This window comes from Olea europaea, unplaced genomic scaffold, assembly GCF_002742605.1.
Source record: "Olea europaea var. sylvestris unplaced genomic scaffold, O_europaea_v1 scaffold2473, whole genome shotgun sequence".
Classification (NCBI taxonomy): Eukaryota; Viridiplantae; Streptophyta; class Magnoliopsida; order Lamiales; family Oleaceae; genus Olea; species Olea europaea.
Genome location: NW_019242945.1, coordinates 11,734 through 31,505, shown reverse-complemented (window position 1 = coordinate 31,505; position 19,772 = coordinate 11,734). Strand labels below are relative to the sequence as shown.

At 33.1% G+C, this 19,772-nt stretch overlaps 3 protein-coding genes across 3 annotated transcripts; 2 read left to right on the top strand and 1 right to left on the bottom strand.

The window, feature by feature from the left end:
• Positions 1–3,410: 3,410 nt before the first annotated feature.
• Positions 3,411–5,450, bottom strand: LOC111382333 (uncharacterized GPI-anchored protein At3g06035). The gene is made up of 2 exons (XM_023006273.1): positions 5,316–5,450; positions 3,411–4,037 (listed from the first exon to the last, which is right to left on the bottom strand). The coding sequence occupies exons 1-2, from the start codon at positions 5,398–5,400 to the stop codon at positions 3,556–3,558; spliced, it is 567 nt and encodes a 188-aa protein (XP_022862041.1). The 5' UTR covers positions 5,401–5,450; the 3' UTR covers positions 3,411–3,555.
• An 8,059-nt stretch (positions 5,451–13,509) lies between these two features.
• Positions 13,510–14,994, top strand: LOC111382336 (NADPH-dependent aldehyde reductase 1, chloroplastic-like). Its single transcript, XM_023006276.1, has 3 exons — positions 13,510–13,738; positions 13,832–14,208; positions 14,433–14,994. Exons 1-3 carry the CDS (start codon positions 13,616–13,618, stop codon positions 14,812–14,814), a joined length of 882 nt encoding a protein of 293 aa, XP_022862044.1. The 5' UTR covers positions 13,510–13,615; the 3' UTR covers positions 14,815–14,994.
• Positions 14,995–16,123: 1,129 nt separating this feature from the next.
• LOC111382332 (NADPH-dependent aldehyde reductase 1, chloroplastic-like) lies at positions 16,124–17,825 on the top strand. Its single transcript, XM_023006272.1, has 3 exons — positions 16,124–16,405; positions 16,486–16,862; positions 17,285–17,825. Exons 1-3 carry the CDS (start codon positions 16,142–16,144, stop codon positions 17,664–17,666), a joined length of 1,023 nt encoding a protein of 340 aa, XP_022862040.1. The 5' UTR covers positions 16,124–16,141; the 3' UTR covers positions 17,667–17,825.
• The last annotated feature ends 1,947 nt before the right edge of the window (positions 17,826–19,772 follow it).

Here is a 19,772-nt window from a genome sequence, read left to right as displayed (position 1 = left end):
ATCACCGGATTATTAAAACTTAAAGAAATCTTGTAAATTTTCGCATCAATTCTTGTTCTTGCCTTCAAATCCTCTCCAAAATGAATGTTTTCGCCTTCCAATTCGTTCGTGCGGCTTCTGGATGTTTATTTGCTATTTAAACCCGTCGAAATTAGATTACCAAAGGAGTTGCAATCATATAAGGAAACTGCAAAAATCGGGCACAGGTTATACCTATTCGATCGCAAAGGCATAACCTATGCGACCGCATAGGTATATGAAATATGGCGTTTTTAATCCCTGGAGGGTTACTCGCGACCGCATAGGTTTTCTACTATGCGACCACATGGTAGAATAAACTTTTAAATTGAGTCATTTTGATCATCAAGTTTCATTCCTTCACTCCTTGACCTCCTCTCTTATTTCTAGTTATTCCAATATTCCATTATAACTTCCAATTGGTGCTTAGCTTGATCAATTGCTTGATGTGTTCATCGGATCATCTTTCAGATAATTGCAATTTGGTCCCTGAAATTTTATTTTGCTCCAATTTGGTACTTTTTCGGCTCTTTTCTCCTGAATTCCACTATTTTCATAGAATTACCTACATTGCATGAATTTGACAAAATTAAGTAACAATTCAATCATTTTACTTGTATTTAAGTTATGTTTGTGATGTAAATAAGTGTGCGAAAACACACTTATCACCAACAATGAATTTCTTGGCCTATTCTTGGATTATAAGATGTTGGACTCCAACATATTAATCCGTCAAGTGCAAGAATTCTAAGCGATTCTTCACAAAATTCATGTCGAAGGGATGATTTTCAGTGAAACCTTCCAAGTGGTTACAATTATTGAAAAATTGCCCCTTGCATGGAAAGATTTCAAGAATTGTCTTAAGCACAAATGAAAAGAAATGAGCGTCAAAGAACTGATTGCTAGATTTCAAATTGAAGAAGATAACAGAAATTCAAAAAAGAAGGGGTTCAATCCTATTGTGGCTAAAGCCAATGTTGTTGAGCACGGTCAAAGTTCTAAGACTTCAAAGAACAAGTCTAGGACATTTGGTAGCAAAGGTACTAAGTTGGAACTGAAAAGAGGTATTTCTAAAAAGAAATTTCAAGAAAAATACTTCCATTATGACAAAGTAGGCTACAAGTCTTTGGGGTGCAAATTGCCAAAGAAGAATAATAAAGAAGCAAATGTGGTTGACTACATCGCACATGATGTGTCGAAAATGAATCTCGCAACAGTCATTTCTGAAGTGAATATGGTGGGTTCTAACCCAAAAGAGTGGTGGTTGATACCGGTGTTATACGACATCTGTGCTCTGATAAAAAGTTGTTTGTTGCATTCGAAGCAATTGAGAATGAAGAGAAATTGTTCATGAAAAATTCAGCAACTTCTGAAATCAAGAGTCAAGGAAAGGTGGTTCTGAAGATGACCTCGATAAATGAGCTGACTCTTAACAATGTATTGTATGTGCCAAAAATCTACAAGAACCTTGTGTTCGATCGCTTTTGAATAGCATGGTTTTCGTATTGTATTTGAATCAGACAAAGTAATTTTATCAAAAGGTGGAATGTTTGTCGGAAAATGTTATGTTTCCAATAATATGCTTAAACTGAATGTAATGGTTATTAAACCAAAAATGAATAAAGCAAATTATTCTTCTTACTTTCTTGAGTCTTCCAACTTATGACATGGTAGATTAGAACATGTTAATTATGATACTTTATGTAGATTAGTTAACTTGAAATGCATACTCGCATTCCACATTGATTCCCAACCATTTAATCCAACAATTTTTTTTGCTGCTGATATCAAGAAATAACTAACAATCCATTTGGGAAGAATTTATAAATGGCTTAGTCTACAAATATATACAAATTAGTGGTGGATAAGTGGATAGTATTTGAATGTCCACTGAAATATATGGTTGAAAATTACGTTTGACGATTTATGATTTTTGAAACGTTTGAAATTATTCAAATGGAGGTTTAAATTAATCGTACTGCAGATCAACTATGCAAGAAAGGCTGGTTGGATTTATTCTCAGAGCAATTAATTCCTAATGCCATGAAAATGTCATGTTAGTAACTGCTCTGGAAATTGTTCAGAGCTTTAATATTGATATGTGAGCTGGTCAGTTGCTGCCTTTGTAAATGAATATAAATGCAATAGTAGCCCTCAAAACATGTCTTTATCAAATCGTAGGATTTCGGAAAGAGGAAAGTGGTTAACCCAGAGATGAGAGACAAAAGACCTGGGAGAGAATTTTGGAAATCTTAGTTTTGACCTTTCATATAACTTAATTATCTTTAATCGTAGCCCTCAAAACATGTCTTTATCTCATTCATTCCTATATGAATTTCCAACTTGTTAGACCTTGCCTTTAGCTGAATGCCTAGATATTAATGGGTTTTGTACCTTGTCACAAATAACCTGCCAAATGGCTAAATGGGACCCACCTCTCTGACTTGGCAAAATAAAAACCAATAAGAGAGTCAAAGGAATAATTATTGACCCTCTAGAGTACACATACAATTCATGACCTGCCTGGCTCATAGATGTTTAGAATGAACTCCCTGCGCAAGCTGATGCCAAGGCGAAGCAAGCATGATTCTATGGGTAATTCTTTGAAAAATGCCTAATCTCTTATAGGGTACACTCAGAGTTTTATGATGTGACTTGTGTGTTTTCAACAAGTTAAAAGAACCTTCTAGTAATTCACAGGTTGATAGTTTTCTTCATTGATACGTACCTATACTAGTAACCTCAATGCATGAATACCCGCTTGCGGAATGAAAACTTTCTTTACGCTGAAAGACTGACTATTGTTCATTGAACAGAATCACTTGTGTAAACTTAAGAACCGAGTGTGGTCGGCTCTCTATCCACCACCTTGTTGACGATTGACCACACTTACAAGATACCATTTTGTAGACAACAAGCATGTTTCAGTGACTATGCAGGTTAGTGTGAATCTTCAAGCAGATTCCCACTTATCCACTCTGAAATTTCAATATTAGTGAAAATGTGGAACAAGTTCTATTCTTTACGAGCTCGAGGTGATTAATACTGCCAGGACGGGGTGGTGGGTGGGTGAGTGAAGGAACAATCCCCTATGATTTATTGATCATGGAGGTTTTAGCTGGTTGAGACAAATAGGAACTTATCAAAAGTTTATAAAAAAATTGAAAAATAAAGAACAAAGTATAACTATATTTCCAAAAAAAATTTCAAAAAAAGTACAAATAAATTTCAAATAAATAATTAAAAAAAGAATTTTTATTTTTTTTAAAAATCACTTTCTTTTTTTAAATACCCTTAATAAAGGAATAAGAAATTCTGCGTGTCTTCTCCCAAATTGCTATCTATGTCATTGCAACGTGGATAATGCAAAACCAATTATAGATAGTTAAAAGTAAATCCAACAAAGAGAAACACTTCATTAATAGCTAATACACTGCCCATTCAGTTTTGCCGTTCATGACCATGAAAAACAAACTACGTTACAGCAAAGTACATTAGGAAACACACATTACATATACAAGAACATCATCAAGGCTTTTAACCAACGAATGCCAAAAACACGCCCAGAAACAGCGATACCAAGTGACTTGAAGTGATGATATTTAGCAGACAAGCTTTATTTGCAAAGCTACCTCCTGGCGTGTTCGTGGCTAAAACTAAAACAGTCCAATCATCTTCATGTGCCATTCCTACTCCAGTATACCTGGAATTGTTCAGATATCCTGAATTCTGAGACTCCGTGTAATTAGTGAGCACAAGAGGCGCAACCCGATCGGGAACACACACCGGCAGTATTACCCCGTCAGTTGTGGTATTGATGTCTATCTTACATTTCCTTATAAGACTCTGATAGTTGGCTAGCTGCGTATTGGACGCAGTGTTGGACGCACATGGCCGATGCTCCAGTTCATCAGCAATTTCTTCGGCTAGACAATCAGCATTATCGTGCTTTGCGAGAGGTGGAACATTTGCAGATTGTCTGAAGCTATTGATTCCTTGAATTAGATGATCATCTTCGTCTATGGGGATTGAATTAAATGAAGGATATTAATACGTAACTCAAAATACAAGTGCAGAACAGTCAATTCTAAACTTGTTGGAAAAAGTGTGAACCTATAATTTTTCATCCTTCATGCAACTTACAATATGCTTAGCTTTCATGCTTATATTTTCCAAATTTCACGTATCCGAAACATGTCTACAAACATCCCTGCACATAGTGATAACAAACCCCGACCATATGAACAAAGAAAGAACCTAAAATTTAGTTATAAATATGTGAATCTAGATTCCCACATTACAAAAACCAGCAATGTAGGATTCAAAGTATGTTTGGTAGATATTTTAATTCAATTAAAATCAAATTTTTTATCGTTATTTCACTATTTAAGCCATCATTTTTGAATTATTTTTTCACAGATAGGACCCACTTTATCTCTAAAAGTCAAAAAATCAATTAACAAAATCTCTATCAAACAAGAACTCAATGGTAGGACAGTTTTAGTTGAATTGAAAAGAAATGTTAAATGATTTGATGGTTTTGCCCTCCAGCTTTCAAGTCACGGATAATGGGGCATGGATACAGGATAAATAGGTTGAGAATCCTGATTCTCATAACCACAACCACACACCACTTAAAAATGAATAATGCTATCTAGCACGTGCTGAGCACCAGTGTAGGTGTTATGCAAGTGATTGGACATCATAAATATGATTTATTTTCCTACTTTCTAAACCCGTGCTAAATAGCATTACTCCTTAGAAATTGGGGAGCCCAACGGCCCCAACCCTAGGTTTCCTCACTTTTCTATAAATTAATATCGTTTTTTACATAGTGCAAACCATAGAAAGAAGAAAGAAATTCGTAAATAACTTATCAATTGTAACCTCGGTTACTCTGTAGGTCAATATTGCATACAATAAAACAGCAAAAGTAGCAAATTTCTGGGAACATAAGAACTGTAAGCGGGAGAACACCATGAATTAATTTTATTGGATTATACCGTTTTGACAGTTTACATGGAGACTCTCTCTTACTAGTTGTGGATATAATTTTATCATTTTCTTAGTAACAAGTTTCCTTTTCAATTGTTTTATTCGTCATATTCATAAAAAGGATTCACATATTACATCAGTTCAGTTAGGGTTTTGTGTAGTTTTCCCACTAATTTTACCCTTTAGCAGTAAATTCAAAAAATTCTAGAAAATGGGAGTATTAATATAAGAAATCCCAAAAGAGAACAGAAAAGAGAAAATATATTAGTATACACACACATAGAGAGAGCCAAAGAGAGTACCATCCGAATGTACTGGAAGTAATTGCACCAAGAGGATGACATGCAGAAGCAAAACAATAGCAAAACGTATCGAGGAAGACGCCATTGTAGAGACAAGTATGAACCCACAAAAAAATAAGAAAAGAAAAACCAGAATATTGAGAGGCAGAAGAGGTGGCTAATTATAAGTAACTGGTGGGTTCTTATTTCAACAATAATTAAAAAAAAAAGAAAATGGTAGGTTCTGACAATTGTGTTATTTGTGGCTTTACACGTCGCGCACATGCAAACTGCTGCGGCGTTGAGTTCGCAAACTGATCGCCACCCGTTTCTCACTCGATAATTTCAAATCTGGTTATACTATGTACAGTAATGGAGTCAGAAATAAATCGTGAAAGAGTATTCTTTTCAAATGAGTTGACTATATACAAAAGGGGCGGATCTAGACTCCATGTTTAGCTAGGATGTTGACTTTGACTTTGACCGTTGATCGTCGATAATCAACGTTCATGTTAAAATTTGATTAAATAATATTAAAAATTGTTCGATATATATGTAAATGCACTAAAATGTAAATATTATATTCGATAAATATGTGCTTTTTCTAGAGATAGAATGTCAGAAGCATAAGTTTGTTTTTCATGACCTACATACGTTGTTTATCTCAAACTCGAGTTTCATATCATTTGAAATTTTGAAGCAATCAAAAATAATTAATATAAAGATTTAAAACATATGCACAATCACAAGTTTTGCAATACTATAATACAAAATTAAAGTTTCATTAATGACACTAAGCAGCCAATCTTGATTCTTGATAGAGTGTTCAAATTAACTTGGGAAGAATCCACTGAATATCATTGTCTCTACCAAAACACAATGTGTACCAACATCCAATATAATATTTAAATCATAATAGTATGTCTCTAAGTTTAAAAAGATTGCTTGTAAGTAAATAGTAAGACTTAAAATAACTTTTTTATTAATGAAATTTAAAAATAAATTACTATTTTCGTAATAAGGTAGACCTATGTCAAAATAAGTACCAAATAAGTTCTCCCAAACATGCTTAAAATGATTAAGAGACAAAAAAATAGATTCATAATTCAACTTTTCAAAAACTTGAGAACGAACCATCAACATGATTTAATTATCATAAATTGCAGTTGCACTTACACTAGCACAATTGCACAAATCAACAAATAAAATACGTCAAGTTTGTCAAAACAATTTGCAGAGTTACAGTCTTACAGACAAGTGAGACAATTAGACTTGAGACAACTAAAACAATTCAATATTCAACTCTTCAACTTCAAGTATTGAACTTATTAAACTCACCAATCACCAATGCACACTGCTGGCAGCTCGGCCTCGCCAGTCGCCTCCGAGTCTGTGGTCGGTCAGAGATTCGCCCCCTACGACTTCGTACACCGGCGGCACACTGCACACGGTTACCACCTCCAGCTGCAACTGGTGCTACAGCTTTGAATGGAAATTGAAGGGTAACTGGGTGAGGGACCAAGGGTTTGATGTTGCCTTCTGTGCCGTTCTGCAATGGATTTTGGGGGATTTGGGTTTGGGAGAAATACCAATTAAAGCCAATATATCCATGGATCGTTTGAATGGATCCAATTTCCACATTTGGGCCTAATTTTTTTTTTTTAAATAGGCCCAATTTCCGATTACATTAGCCCAAAGGAAAAATAAAAAATCTGGTTGTCTTCTCCAGTTCCTCCGGTCTGCAATTGCTGCGCGCAGGTGCTTGCTGCCAACCCTACGGCTACTGAAGACTCCGGCGGAGCCAGCACACGCGGTCTCGCCCCCTCGCCGAGTGCTGGCTCCGCGCCTGCTATACAAGAAATTTGAAGATGGTTGCGTCTCGAGATTTTTCTAAGCCACATTTTGTTAATGAAAGAAATGGTATTTTGTGAGATAGCAAAAAATGAACCAGCGACGAGGAAAGAAAATTCTATCTAGTACCATGTGAACAAATTAATGAGGTTTACATATTTATACGAGTCAATTAACAATCAATGGAAAGAACACTAAATAATGAAGACGTCAATAAAACTGTAACCAGCAAAATTGGTGGAGAGATTAAGCAATTAAGTTGGCAAAATTGATCATCTTGTGATCTGCGTACTTTCTTTTTTCCTTAAACTCAAATGGAAATTTTCACTAAGAAAGATTGCCGCAAACAAAGGTCGATTAAAAACCTTGATGTACAATGAGTCCAACTAATGGAGTTATTAATGTGAAAAGCAACTCAAAGGTCTAAAACTAATCTCTCTGCACCCAAGCAACTCCACTCTACAGCCATAAATTATCCTCTTTGTGTTTAGTAGGCTATCAAAATGTCTTAAGCATCTCCAATGGAGATGTGGATTGCACCAAAAAGTGTTCCAATCTTCCAAAACAGGATAGCATTATAAATTTATTTTTATTCTTCCTCTACATCCTATCTCTTGTAAAAGTTTGGAATTTCCTTAAACAATAATTTAAGTTGATCAGAATTTAATTTTAACTACACATTTTTTAAGACCTTCAATTACTATCCACTTATTAACTACTCCACTACCAATGCACAACTTAAGCAACTTATAAATAATTCCAAACAAGCACAAAATATTGAAACTACTCATCTTACATTTAATCTAGTTTTTCAATCTCGGATGAAGCAGATTAGTATTTACTCTCACTTTGTCCAAAATCATGTTGCATATAACTCTTTCTTTGTGCCTTCATTTTCTCGAATGATTAGCTAGCTCAAGGACTCTCTTACCAAGCCTCTCTTGCCTGCTAAATTTGTTTAATTGCTGCCAAAGATCGAATCTGCGATGAGAGTTATGTTTTAGGGGGATGTTAAGGATAATGATGCCACCAAGTTGAAGTTTATCTCAAAGAGCATATTAGCTAAGCATTTCTGTTGTAACCTGAACTGTAATCATAAATTAGTATCGTAGTTGTTAGTATAGCGCACCTCCAAGATACTCCCGATGTATAAAGAACATTTAATACATAATAGAGAACATATTTGAATTTGAAGAGGAAATTTTTTTAAAGAGTTGAATAATGCTCTCTATCATGACTCTTCATTTTGAATTTTTAATTAAAAATTTATTGATTTTTGTTGAAGTGCAAACCCCAACCTCAGTAAAACGAATAAATTGTCCCACTAATGATCAATCACTACGGTCAAAAGCAATATCCTTGAGACCGGCTCAGGTTCATGGCCGTCATATTTTTTAGAGACATAATGATGTTTGAAAACCTGCCATCACTGATACACCTTTCACCCTACCAAATCAAGTCATGCCACTTGGACACCCCTTATTCTACCAATCAATCACAAGCAATGATTATGTGATATTACGCCATCATTACTTGATGGTAACAATGTAGTCCAAACAATGATGACCTAATAAAGCTAAACTCAGCACCAATCAAGTCCAAGCTGATATTACGTACATTAAGATCGTTACCATAGCTGATTTAACCTTGAATGGCCAACTTGCTTGTCTTGTGTCAATAAAAAGGAATGCAATGGTCCCCCTTTGAAGACCAAACTCAAGATACTCTCTTCATACACTTTCAAATTGCTTCCATCAATACAAACTGTTCCATTTTACTATTCCAGCAATTTAACTTTTACATTTATAAATTATAAATTAAGTTGACAAAAATCGACAGTAATTTTTTGACGTCGACTGATTTAAAATCAAAAGTTTCTTGAAACTTATTTTTGATGATTCACTAACTAAAAGTCATCTTGTCTAACTTCTTATAAAAAGGGGAACGAAGGACTACTGTTGATGCAAAAGTAAATTAATCCAATTTTACTGTGCATGATGTCATTTTTTTTAATTTTTCATTTTGTTTATGGTCAGAGAAATATTTTTCCACACATCATTCCATAAGTATTAAAATAATAATAATAATAATAATAATAATTTTAATATATATAAATTGTCGTGATTAAAAAAAAAAACTCTGCACAGTGCGGAGAGATGATAAACCATGTGCGTGTCAACTCTCCGCATAGAGCAAAGTATAAATAACAATAAAATAAAATAAAAAAATTCGCACATTGCGAAGAGTTTTGCCATTGTGCCAACTCTCTGCACTTTGCGGAGAGAAGAAAAAAAAACTCACCGCACAATACAGAAAGAGTTAAATCATATGCGGAGTAAAAAAAAAGTGTGGAGAGAAAAAAAATTCTCCGCACAGTGCGGAAAAAGTTGGACCATGTGTTTAGAGTTGGCAAACTCTTCGTACAATGCGGAGGTAAAAAGAAAAAAGAAAAAACTTCTGCACAATGCAGAGACAAACCATGTATAGAGAGTTGGCAAACTCTTCGTATAGTGCAAATCATATAAAAAAAAAAAAAAATTCTCTACACAGTGCAGAGAGGGTTTAATCATGTGCGGAATAAAAAAAATGTAGAGAGAAAAAAAATCTCCGCACAGTGCGGAGAGAGTTGAATCATGTGCGAAGAGTTGGCAAACTCTTCGCACGGTGCAGAATAAAAAAATAATCACTTCGTACAATGCGGAGAGAAAAAAAAACTTTCCACACTGTACAGAGAGAGTTAATCTCTTCGCGCGGTGCGGATAGATTTTCTTTTTTCGGTAATTTTTTTCTTTTTTATCCTTCTCTGCTTTCCCTACTTTTCTCCATTTCTTTACGCAATATCTATTTTGCCTTATTTATTTACACCATTTATCTTTCTTCTCTCTTACAACCCCATTTCTTTTTCTCTCAAATTCCTCTTTCTCAATCAAATTGTAAAATTTTTGTTCAATTCATATTTTATCTCTCGAACACCTTAATATTTTTATTGTTCAAGTCAAACTTTAATATTGTGCTGAAACTCATCGAGAAATCAAGTCGTTCATCCTTTTAGATACTTTGATGAAACTTATTTACTTGTTCAAACTCTAAGTACTAACGTTTGTTCTACAGTCTTATTACAATTTCTCATGAGCTCTACTAGCAAGTTACCAAAATAATGTATCTTAAGCTCATTCATATTTTGCTTCTGGTCAAATTAAATATTTCTTGGATTTGTAAGATTGCTCGATTTTACAATGTACCTAAATTTATACAATATCATACTCTAAAAATGGAGAAAAGAAACAAAAGAGAAAAACATTAAAAAGAAAGAGAAGAAAAAGAGATTAAATTATAACTCAAGATAATTGGAAAGATAAATTTTTTTCTGAAAAGCATAATCTTTACTATGTAAAATTATTCCGCTTATAATTTGCTCAAAATTGAGTAAGAAGTTTTCTAAAGTGATTTACAAAAATTTGTCCAACACATCCCCTTCTTATGACAAGCATAAATACTAGACCATGTTCCATATATCATACAATAACAAAACATATTTTTCTTAATACGCCAACACTATATTTCCCAATTCTCTGCACAACACAAAAATGCAAGGCTTACCTTCGAAGCAAATGGTAACATTTTTCTTAAAAGTTTGTTACTTTATGTTTTTACCTTATATGGCTTATGATAATGTCTGATTGTTAATAGAGGCACATTTTACTACTAATTAATTAATGTTAATCCTTATTGCTTATTCAATAATATTGCGTTACATGAAAAATAATCATAAATTCGACTAGACTACTAGAAATAATGATCTTACTTTTGACCTGACTTCCCTTTCTGACTGAACCGATTGGAAAATCTTCCTCCCTCGACAAAGTAGTTCCGCTTCACTGTCCAGCCAACTGAAATTCTTTCAAGAGAGAGCAATATATAATAAGTCTTTAAACAAGAAAATAATATATACAATATACAAAAACTCTCGTCAAGCTCTAAATCTAATTTCATTGTAATCTCATATACGTAACAATTCTCCACCAAAATTATAATTTATTCACATAAATTCTCAATGTAAAAAATAATATGCATTTATAGGTTAATTATTTTATTACATAATAGGGCATGGTAAAAATGTTGGCCCAAAAAAAGTTTTAGTCCACCCCAAGTGGACACTTTATCTCTACTTGTGGAGAGATCAACTCTCTCCGCACAATGCGAAGAGATAGTCCTTTTTTTATTGGTAATTTTTTTTTCATCTCTGCTTTCTCTACTTTTTTCAGATGTATATTCCTCTTGATGGTTTTTTACCATGGATTTTTGACAAAGGTATCTAAGTTTTTCATCTTTTACCTCAAACCTTAAAAGATTGTTTCTAATATGATTTCTATCTATTTTTCACTTGTATAAAATACAGATCATAATGAATATGTTTACTATTTTCCTCATTTAATCTACTTTATTTAGTCAACAATGCTTTTCATTTGTTAGGATGGATTTAAAATGGGAAAGTTACTGGGAAAAAATTTAGCAATTACATAACCATCCTTCTGTTTTTTTTAAATGCTCGAAAAAATAATTATATAAAAAGAAGACAAGATTGAATCAAAACATTTAGTTTTGAAGAATTAAAAAAAATCAATATTATAAATTTTATACATTTATAACAAATTTATATAACAAATTATAAATTCGTATATGTCCCTTGCTGTATTTGTATGCAGTTTACCGTATATGCTGTCTACCGTATTTGCACCTTACCGCATTTGTAGCTTATCGTATATACTGCCTACCGTATTTGCAGCTTACCACATTTTCATATGCCGATTTTTATACTTATAAATACTGAGAATGTAGAACACTGTACATTTACTTACCAAAACAAATGTCAAAAAAAAATTTTCAAAATTTTATTTTTTCAACATAAGCAGAAAATAAATATTTAAATATATGAAACACAAAATATAAATGCATATAAATATGCAAGTCGATTTATAACTTTGTGCTCAATCTTCAATTTTTCAATATTGAATTACACAAAATTTAGAAATATAATATTCACACGCAACTCAATCATATCAACACTGTCAAAGCATTTAGGCAAAATAATTTGTATAACATCGTATATTTCTTATTCAAGTATAAAATATACAAGCATATTTTTTGTAGATGACACAATATTGTTTGGCAATTGTAAAAATAATTTGCAATTATTTTTTTATATCATTAAAATATTTCTAGATATTGTTTCAAAAACATTCCAAAAAACTAAAATTCATATACTAATAAAAATACGATAAATATAAAATTCGTGCAACGCACTTAGACAATTCTCTTGAAGACACTCTTATTGACTTGTTGTATCACTTGTCATTAATGGTTAAATCATCTTATCACTTTTGTGTAAGCTATAAATAATTGTAAAACAACCAATTTCTAATATAGAATATTCTTCATATCTACATAGGACTCAATATGTGCTTATTTGGCACCCGTTTCTAATTGATCAAATCACTTTTATTCACACATCTTATGAGACCCATAATAGTATCTACTTATTCATTACTCATTTTTATATATTTATAATTCTATTATATATACAAACTCTCAAACATGTTTTAACTCACTTTTTCTTTAAATTATCAAATTTTACTACAAACATGGCTAACCCCTATTCGACAACCATTAAAATAAGGATTATGCTAGATGTACCTAATTTTTTTACCTAATGCTTTACATACACTCACAATAGGGGTGTGGGGACCATATGTTGAGATTATTTTATTCATGCGGGGTTCACGTGTTTGTGAGAGTAGGTAAACCAAATTATGTACACTTAGAATTATTCTTAAAATAAATTTTTTTTTTTTAAGAAAATGAGTTTGGAATAGTGATTGTTGGAGAATGTTTAAATAAAAAAGAAAAATAAATAAATAAATAAATAATATATATATATATATATAAATTTTTTAACCACACATTTCCAAAACTTCTATCACAATCTATATATATATATATATATATATATATATATAATGAATTTAGTTGAAAAATATTTTATTGTAAAAATATGTAATTAAAAATAAGTTTAAAAAAAGGGATTTTGTTTTAATTGTCGTCAAACATAGGCTAAGCATCAAAAGGTGTTTGAACTTTGAACATTATACCATTGCCGATCCTATCGGCACACCACGGCTCATGCAAATCTAGTCCCGAGTCATGACGTCCGTTTCAACAGCCTTGTCCGCCGCATGCGCCTTTAGCTAACAAACACGTAGACTCCGCCTCCAGCCACGTTCTTACATGCATTCATTCTTTTACGCTTCACAGACTCCCTCAAACACCCCTATAACTATCCACCACCAACAAATTCCTCGATTTCCAGAGTGTTAGCCACCGCTGCTAGATTCCAATTTAGCTACACAATAAACCCAGTTTTCTACAAATTCTACAGTAAACCTTTAAGATTAGTACTGTTTGTAAGATCAATGGCATCTGGTGGTCAGGAATTCCCACCACAGAAGCAAGAAACTCAGCCTGGAAAAGAGCATGCCATGAACCCAACTCCACAGGCTACTAACGAAGAATATAAGCCCGCTAACAAGCTTCAAGTTAGTACATTGGGCGTAGTAAACTTGTCATTTTTTATTAAGCATACAAAATTTATCATATTTGAATTTTGATTCACTTTGTGCAATGTGCAGGGTAGAGTGGCGCTAGTCACAGGTGGTGATTCAGGCATTGGGCGAGCCGTATGCCACTGCTTCGCTCTAGAGGGTGCGACGGTGGCTTTTACGTATGTGAAGGGTCATGAGGAAAGAGATGCAAAGGATACCCTTGGCATGTTGATGAAAGCTAAACATGCTGATGCAAAAGACCCGATGGCAATACCAGCAGATCTCGGGTATGATGAGAATTGCATTAGAGTTGTTGAAGAAGTGGTGAAGAACTATGGAAGAATTGATATTCTTGTTAACAATGCTGCTGAACAACACGAGGCAAACTCCATTGAAGAGATTGATGAATCGAGGCTTGAAAGGGTGTTTAGAACCAATATTTTTTCTTACTTCTTCATGGCTAGGTAAGTTGTTGATGATATGATTAGGCATTGATTAGATTGAATTGCTTGTTGGAGCTTAATGAATTCTAGTACCATATTAGTTCCATCTTAAAACATCAACATTAATAAGAGGAGTGCTTATGAATTGGTTTATATTTATATCTTTATTTGATGCAGAATTTTATCCCCTAACACATTGTCTACCTATACTGCATACTGAACATGATATACATATTTGGTCGCAGGCATGCTTTGAAACATATGAAGGAAGGGAGTTCCATAATCAACACAACATCAGTGAATGCATACAAAGGACATGCTAAGTTACTCGACTACACATCGACGAAAGGCGCGATCGTGGCGTTCACTAGAGCACTTGCGTTACAGCTTGTGAACAAAGGAGTACGCGTAAATGGTGTGGCACCAGGTCCTATTTGGACCCCTCTTATTCCAGCTTCTTTCACTGAAGAAGAGACCGTGAATTTTGGAAAACAAGTGCCAATGCAGAGGGCAGGGCAACCTATAGAGGTTGCTCCATCGTATGTGTTTCTTGCTTGCAATGTGGACTCCTCTTATATAACTGGCCAAGTCCTTCATCCCAATGGTGGAACCATAGTCAATGCTTAATTAAGCTTTTGGATCAGCCAATGTAATTTTGGTGGGTTGGTTAGTTGTTGTTAAATAGAATTAATTATTAATAGGATGGTCTTCTAATAATCCATGTCGACCAGTACAAGGTCACACATTTTATGAACATGACCTCTAACAGAGGCACAAAATTAATAAGATCTCCATTACATTTGATTATAAAATAATTTGGTTAAGAGGGAGTATTCTGGTATCTTAAGTTGTATTCTGGTATCTTAATTGTAACTTTGAAAGTGTTTTAAATGATTATAATTTATGGATCTTATAAATTATGTGTTATAGAAGTATATTAGTCCAATTTTTATTTTTATTTTTATTTTTTCAAAAAAAAAAAAAAAGGCTTTTACCAACATGCACCAAATATGAGAGTAAAGTTTGTTCATCGATTTTTATTCTTCTTGACACGTAACACCTACATTTAGTCAAATAGTAGTTATTATTACTTGGGTACTATTATCAATATATTGAAAAATTGGGTTAAAACTAGTGGAGTCGGTGCATCTTCAATGCAAACAAATTAAAAATTATTGGATGCATGGAGTCTGAGAGCATCTTCAATGCATTCCACACAATACAGTTTGTGGCATGCAAAATTTTAAAACTCGTCCAATAACTACAAGAGAAGAACACTATTAACTACAAAAAATTCACTAATACAATATTTAGAATCACCGACATTAAAATATAGATTTAGGTGACATTAATGTGACATTAAATGAAGGAATGAGCCGCTTAATTATGTCTTTCGTTGGCCAATCATATAATACCACTGAGACTGATGTACTATTGCTAATGTTGCTACATAACATTATTTTACTTGGCCCGATTTGTTGTAGATTAAAATTTACTAAAAATCTCAAGTTTAAGTCAATAATTAATTTTCATATTTGGTATTGATTTAAATTAAATTTTAATTTAAGTCAAAATCAAACAATCAATATTAATCATATATTTTATGGATTCTACAACTTTTCAATCATACATTTCAAACAAATTTATGAAAATCTACTAAAAATCTAATGGGCTAAAAGTTTGATTTTAATATGATATAATTCAAAAACCTCTCGAAAATTTGAAGGTTTAGCCATGAGATGGGCAGCCAATTGTTCATTCAAATGTCGTCCCAATTCCTGACGTCCATTTGAACCGACGTGTCCCCAGCATACGTCCTAAGCTAACACGTACACTCGGCTCTTGCCACGTTCTTAATTCATCCATTGCTATCTCCCGCAAACACATGCTATACATATCCATACATTGTTCTTTGTATAGCTATCTATGTAACCATTTTCTGTACAAGAATGACATGCTCTCTCGATTTCTCTCTGGTTCGAGAGTGTTAACCATCACTGCTAGATACCATTTTCCTACTCAGAAAACCCAGTTATCTACAAATTTTACAGTAACCCACAATTCACTGAGAAGAGTGCTATTGACTGTGAGATCAATGGCTTCAGGTGATCAGAAATTCCCACCACAGAAGCAGGACGCTCAGCCTGGGAGACAGTATGTCATGGACCCAACTCCCAAGGATGCTACTGAAGATTATAAGCCTGCTAACAAGCTTGAAGTATGTACATTTTCCAATTATCAAAACTTGTCATGTTCAATTGGGCATACAAGATTTTTCATTCCTGGTTCACTATGCAGGGTAAAGTGGCGCTTGTGACAGGTGGTGATTCGGGAATTGGTCGAGCAGTGTGCCATTGCTTCGCGCTAGAGGGTGCAACGGTGGCTTTTACATATGTGAAGGGTCAAGAGGACAAAGATGCAGTGGATACCCTTGAAATGTTGAAGAAAGCAAAACATCCTGATGCGAAAGACCCATTAGCACTACCAGCAGATCTGGGGTACGACGGGATTTGCAAAAGAACTGTTGAAGAAGTGGTGAATAACTATGGCAGAATCGATATTCTGGTAAACAATGCTGCTGAGCAATACGAAGCAAACTCAGTCGAACAGATCGATGAACCGAGGCTTCTCAGGGTGTTTAGAACCAATATTTTTTCTTACTTCTTTATGGTTAGGTAAGTTATTGGACATATAAATTGTCATATAATCGGAATTGGTCTCCAATGCTTAGTATATTCTGAGCACCAGTGACATGATACACAACAATATGAGGTGTAATCAATCGGAATTGGTCTCCAAAGCATCAGTGATATGGCACACTACGTGTAATTAGTTTTATAATTCATCATTATCTTCCACCCCATATTGTAGTGTGTCATGTCATCTAGTGCTTACCATAAGTTTTTATCCGAAGTATCAATACTTAGGAGGTTAGTCCTGTCGGTATAATATTGCGTATTGAATGCTTATCCTAAGCATCAGTGAAGTCATTCCTATCGGTATAATACTGAGTACTGAAAGCTTATCCTAAGTATCAGTGCTTAGGAGATTGGACCTCTCGGTGTAATACTACGTGCTGAACATGGTTGCGTTGCAGGCATGCTTTGAAACATATGAAGGAAGGGAGTTCCATAATCAACACAACATCAGTGAATGCATACAAAGGAAATGCTAAGTTACTCGACTACACATCGACAAAGGGGGCGATTGTGGCGTTCACCAGAGGACTTGCATTACAGCTTGTGAACAAGGGAATACGCGTAAATGGGGTGGCGCCTGGTCCAATTTGGACACCTCTAATTCCAGCTTCTTTCACTGAAGAAAAGACTGCTAATTTCGGAAAGCAAGTGCCAATGCAGAGAGCTGGGCAGCCAATAGAGGTTGCTCCATCGTATGTGTTTCTTGCTTCAAATGCGGACTCCTCTTATATGACCGGCCAAGTCCTTCATCCCAATGGTGGAACCATAGTCAATGGATAATTGACCTTCTGAGTGAGAACTTTGATGGGGTTTTTTGTTTTTGTTAATAGTCTTCAAGTCTTTTATCTTTTGTCGTACGATTGAGTTTGTTTCCATATGTTAAGATATGATGTTAATGTTGTAATTTGCTGAATAAATTGTCTGTTAACATTGCCTGAATTTTTTTATCTTTTACTAAATTTATGAACTTTTTATAACACCACATTTTATGGAATCTATAAATTTAAAATTTTATTAAATTTTTAACTTATATGTTTCATCGACTCTTATTAAAATATTTTAAAGTTTTACCAAAAAAACTCCATAATATGGAACCCTATTGATTATGGATTATCTCCCACGTGGTCGACGTGTAAACATGCAAAGTGTCGTCTTTCTTACACGGATCTTTCTCCACACAAAATGTATGATATGGTCTCTTTATTATATTTTCCTCTAATGCATACTTTTTTTTTCTTTAAAGGAAAAAACATAATTAAAAACAAAGTAAAACCTTAGGCACTAAGCTTTCAATTCATAAAATTTGGAAATAAAATTAAATAATTCCTTTGCTTTTCGTGAATAACTTACTTTTTTTGTTCACATACTATGATTATGGAATTAACCTTTCAATTCTTGCTTAAATTTTAGAATTATTTATTTATATTTTAAGATTCTTTAAATAATGATTAATTTTATAATATCTAAAGCTATTTAGAATTATTTATTTATATTTGAGATTCTTTAAATCACTGGCGGATCTACCCATGGTCCTAGTGGGTCAAGTGACCCAACTTTCAAGATTTTTTTTTTTTTTTTTGAGCCAAAAATCAAATTTTGGTAGTAACGGTAGTTAGGCTTTTTTATTATAATAGAGTTATAGCAATAACTGAATAATTGAAAGAGTGAGAGTTGAGATTATTTTGTCATTTGTGATATTTAATTTGAAAATTGTTATTCATCATAAATTCAAGATTTGTTGGAATTCTTTGAGAATTGTTATTTATCATATACATGAGATTTGTGCATTTATGACAATGATCACTTGTATCTGTTCATGTAGTATATATAAATTTTTAATAAATTCATTCGTGTTTCACTCATTTTAAATGTCTTTGTCTGTCATTGCTTTAAATGATGATTAGTTTCATAATATCTATTTTTTCCTTGCGTTGAAAAGTATGCAAGGAATTTGAAGAGAGAGAGAGAGAGAGAGAGAGAGTAGTGAATATACCAAAAAGCTAAAGCTTCGAGTTTGTTCTCTAGACTCTAAAAGAGAAATAAGATAAAGAGATGCTTATAGAATAGAATATATTTTATTGCCTAATTCCAACGAGGCATAACCTTCATGACTAAGATTTCAACTTTAGAAAATACCAATGCGAATGCCAATGTCAATGTCACACCACTAAGTAATCTTACTAAATCAAGGACCTATTTCTTAGGATTTCTTTTAATAGAAATAACTTTATGAAGAAGTTAGCTTATATCATATTTTTCAAAAGTGTATAGGTATGAAATTTTGTGCCTATTTGATAGGAATTTTGATAATTAATTTTTTAACTGTTGGAGATAAAGTGAGTCTTATTTATGAGAAAAAAATTTAAAAATGACGACTGAAATAATAAAATAATGATCAAAAAATAGTTTTAATTGACTTAAAAATTTTACCAAACAGGCACTTATATAGAAAGAAAATAAGTTTTAGATAATTGAATTATTTAAAATTTATTTATATGAAAATTGTCAATTAAATATATTTGATTGACTTAATTTTCAATCTAGAAAATATTATATTATTTTTATAAAGATGAGTTTTTGGAAGTATGAATTACCTGAAAAATAAAAACATACTCCATAAAGAAAATAATTTTCTTATTTTTGAGAAAAATATGATCATGTAACCACCTTCTGAAAAATATTTTTCATGCAAAAAAGTCAATTAAACACTTCAAAAGTAGAAATTTGTCTTAAAATGACGTCTTTCATGAATAAAAAATAATAATAATAAACCATGTTGGATAATAATAATAATAATAAATATTGGATAAATTCATAGGCGCCACATATTCACAACTTTTAATTTGAGGCACTCAAAATATATATATATATATATATATATATATA